At 35.0% G+C, this 3,978-nt stretch overlaps 1 protein-coding gene across 1 annotated transcript; it reads right to left on the bottom strand.

Moving 5' to 3' along the window:
• Positions 1 to 2,724: 2,724 nt before the first annotated feature.
• On the bottom strand, positions 2,725 to 3,525 carry LOC110692634. Its single transcript, XM_021869666.1, has one exon. The coding sequence runs from the start codon at positions 3,523 to 3,525 to the stop codon at positions 2,725 to 2,727; it is 801 nt and encodes a 266-aa protein (XP_021725358.1).
• Positions 3,526 to 3,978: the final 453 nt, after the last annotated feature.

The following is a 3,978-nucleotide window of genomic DNA, read 5'->3' as shown; positions in this document are numbered from 1 at the left end:
ACCTCACAAGAAGTAATGTCATTAGCTCGATTATAAAGTACGTACACGAATCATCATAATAAAAAATAGTATCGTGCGCAATTTTCCGCCTTGCGCTAAGGTGGAAAGTGCATCTTCTTCCATGTGGAGTTCATGGAATAATTGGCACGAATCATAATTTTACCCATGCCCAAATTGGTCTACATAAACTAGAAATGAGTTCGGGAGCGAGGGTACTAAAATAACGCTCCTGTTAGGGAGGAATCGCTATTCTAGCCCTAGTACGGCCTCTACTAGCTCTTCCTTTTTCACAGTTTCATTACCAAACAATATATACAACGTGATACCTAAAGAATTAGTTAATTTTATTTACAATCATTAATCACGTAGGAATTACATTGCAAAAGTCGTTATTCTTATTTAATTAATATTCGTGAAAGAACAATAAATAAACAATATTCGCCTTGTCTTAAGTGGTAAAACAACAATTAATTATTCAAATTCTAGTCTTGATTAACGAAAGAATACTATGTGAATTTAATTGATTAAAATTTTGTTTAAAGTGATCAAACAACACTAATTAATCATTTAAGTTATTTAAACAATAAAAGAAAAGTGATTTATTTAAGTGATCATGAAACTAACCGTTCTTCTTAAATGTTAAATTTCCGATTTAATGTGTTTATGGACTTTCTTTCTTCTTCGTACCTCTAAGGACTTCAATGGAATCAATTAGGTTTGAAAGTATTTGGGAAGAGAGAAGAAAAATTAGTATGATTGTAAGAAAAGTTGAGAGATTAGGGTTTTGAGAATACAAGGGTTTTAATTCTGAATTTTTCGGTCCCCGTAATGCTAAACGAAAACCCCTATTTATAGGCGTAGGGATCTAGGTTTAGGGTTTTAGATCCACGCCGTCTGGTGGCGCACACAACTCTCAGAGTCGCGCTGGGGTGCCGCGCACATATCAATGAGTCGCGTGCGCAAGGCGCGCGCAGCTGATTGAGTTGCGCTGGTTTGCGATTTTCCTTATACGAAAACACGTTTTTAAAACTTCCATAACTTTTGATTGTGGAGTTGGATTAAGGCGTGTGAGATATCATTTGAAAGCTCTGAATGTCTATTTTCCAATGCCATTAGAATTAGGTCAAAATAGTTTAAGGATCAAAATATATGGCCGTTGGAGTGCAAGGGTGTTGGTTTTAGGGCCCGGTTTCGTGTTTTGATCATAACTTCTTCATTTTAGCTCGGAATTGGGCTTATAATATACCGTTGGAAAGCTCTTTGAAAGGGATATCCATCTACATAGGCCTTTCATGAGAATTTGATGGTTGGTTTACCTGTTTGGCTCGGTTTTTCCACAATGTAAGTTCCATTGGATCCAATCATTGCATTTGACGCATTTGGGTCCGTTATTAATCAAGTTTAAACATGTATGAACATGTTTTAGGCCTAATTAGTAATCGGAAAAGGCTCTAAGATAACTTGGTCTCAAATATGGCTTTCAACTTACTTCATAATTCTTTTCATAGCCCATAAACACTTCAACTTTGATCTAGCATGAAGAACGGATTTTTGTAACATCATCGCACTTCTTTTTAGGACAAGAGGGCCAAAGTAGGTGTCTACACACTGCTGCACTATATTATATATTAAAAACTTATTAGGGTTAAATAGTTTATATACGCTTAAAATAAAGAGTCATATTTAAATTATAATAGGGTTTTAAACCTTTCTGAACTCTAAAATAAAAATATGAGATTAGGGAATTTATTTAATAAATAAAAAATAACTATATTTTTATAAAATATATAATATAAAATTATAAAATATTCAGGTATTACACCAGTGGTTAGTGATGGTGGATGGTTGGGTTTATTTTAGTTTCTTTGTTTATTTTATCTTTTGATATAATTATTAATTACTAATTGAATTAATTGTTAATAACTAATTTATTAATCTTAATTATTTTTTTAAAAAAGGACCAACCACACAATGACATGTAACATACTTTACCTTAACAACCGGTTAATTTCTAGTCTAACAAGTTTTGACTCATTTTGAGAAGATATCATATAAAGGTCTATTTATTTTTAGTTAATCAAAAGGTTGACTTATTTCGAGCTAACCACGCAAAGGATGACTTATTCTTGACAAATTTTCCTTAATATAAAACATTAGTGTAAGAGGTATATATTTCTTTTATCTAGTATATTTTGACGTAAGATACCATTTTTTTTAAGTGTGCAATATATATTATAGAAATATACATTTTATATAAGAAAAATTTCTATGTTATTCAAATTTTCTTCTATGGATTAATAATCACTTGACAATCATATTTGGCAAAATAAAAATATAGTTTTGTCGTTCATAAAGTTATGAGTGATTTTGGGAAAGAGCTTCAGCTATGTAGTAGTTCTTGAAAATGATGCTAATAGCATAGTCAAAGCAATTCGAAGAAATCAATTTAGAGTAGCACCTATTTAACTATTTTCATGTAATTGAATGATATTTCTAGGATAAGCTTTTAAATTACCTTTTAAAACAATTTTCATTATATAAAATACTCTGTAACAGACTTATAAAATATTTATTGAAAGTTTTAATTTAATTTGTACATACAAAATATTATTGTTGCATGAGCAAGGGAATTGGGCTTAAGGTTTTTTTTTTTTTTTGAGGGAAACTAGTAATACCATTAATTAAGAGTTGGACAAATTGTCCATAAGTACGTACGGAGCAACATCAGGGGGGAGAATGATTTTCCCAAATTTGCTCAAAACCGAAAGGTACTAACCTAGCTAGGTGATAGGATACGGAGTTCCCATCCCTACGAACATGTGACCATGAAACATAATCAAAGTCCTTATTAACAAACATTACATCATCAAGCACGAATTTAAGGTCCGAGAAATAAATCACAGATTTTGAAAGACGATTAATGACAACTTGGCTATCTGATTCGACCACCAAATTCTTCACACCATATCTTTGAGCCTGCTTAAGACCAAAGAGGATTGCCTTGCATTCTGCAATTTCAGGAGGCCAACTTCCCCTCGTTCTCTGAGTCCCATCAAACAACACTTGAGCCACATATCCAACCCCAACCCAGCCTTTGTCCCGTAGACAAGCATCACAGTTGATTTTGATGAAGCCTATAGGAGGTGGGCTCCAAATTCTCGGGCTTCTCTTCTTACTTATACTCACCCCTCCATAGATCTTAGTTAAATACTTGTTGCAATCATCAATAATTCGCAGCACTCTCTCTTTAATTGCCAGGTGGGGCACTTCTTTCTCATTGAAAATCTTGTTGTTGCGCCTGCTCCATATAAACCGTAGTAAAGCATAACCTTTTAAGCATTTTTTAGAGTCCATTTTCTGCCAACGCACAAGAGTATCAGCAAAAATCTCACTCGGATCATCAGGTACCAATGCCTCACAGTCTAGCTCTCTCCAGAGGTCCTTCACTGCATTGCAGAAAAAGATAGCATGGCTCATGGATTCACGGTCAGTAGGACACCAGGGGCAGGAATTCGAATCAGTCATGTGTCTATAGTGTAGGAGCTCATGGGTTGGGAGGGATTTTGTGCAAGCACGCCACAGAAAATTCTTGATTTTTTGGATAGTATCGAGGCTCCAAATAATCACCGGGCATCATGAAAATTATCGAGATTACAAGACATACCCAATAGATAGGCAGTCTTGACAGACCCGGGCCTAATGTCAGTTGGTCTTTTGGTGCTCTAATGCTGATAGGAATCTGCATTATACATGCCACATCTTGAGCATTGAAATTCGCAGCAATCTTGTCATAATCCCAGTCTCGGCCCTCCTCATCAATTAAGTCACAAACCTTTGACAGACCCGGGCCTCAATTCTAGGAGGAGTAATCAAACTCCCCTGCTCATCAGCCACCCAGGGAGATGTATAGATGTCAATTGATTTCCCTTCCCTGACTCTCCAAATTAATCCCTCCTTTACAAGTGCCTTAGCACTCCA

This window comes from Chenopodium quinoa, unplaced genomic scaffold (genome assembly GCF_001683475.1).
Source record: "Chenopodium quinoa cultivar QQ74 unplaced genomic scaffold, ASM168347v1, whole genome shotgun sequence".
Lineage (NCBI taxonomy): Eukaryota > Viridiplantae > Streptophyta > Magnoliopsida > Caryophyllales > Amaranthaceae > Chenopodium > Chenopodium quinoa.
This window is presented reverse-complemented; position numbering and strand designations above follow the sequence as displayed.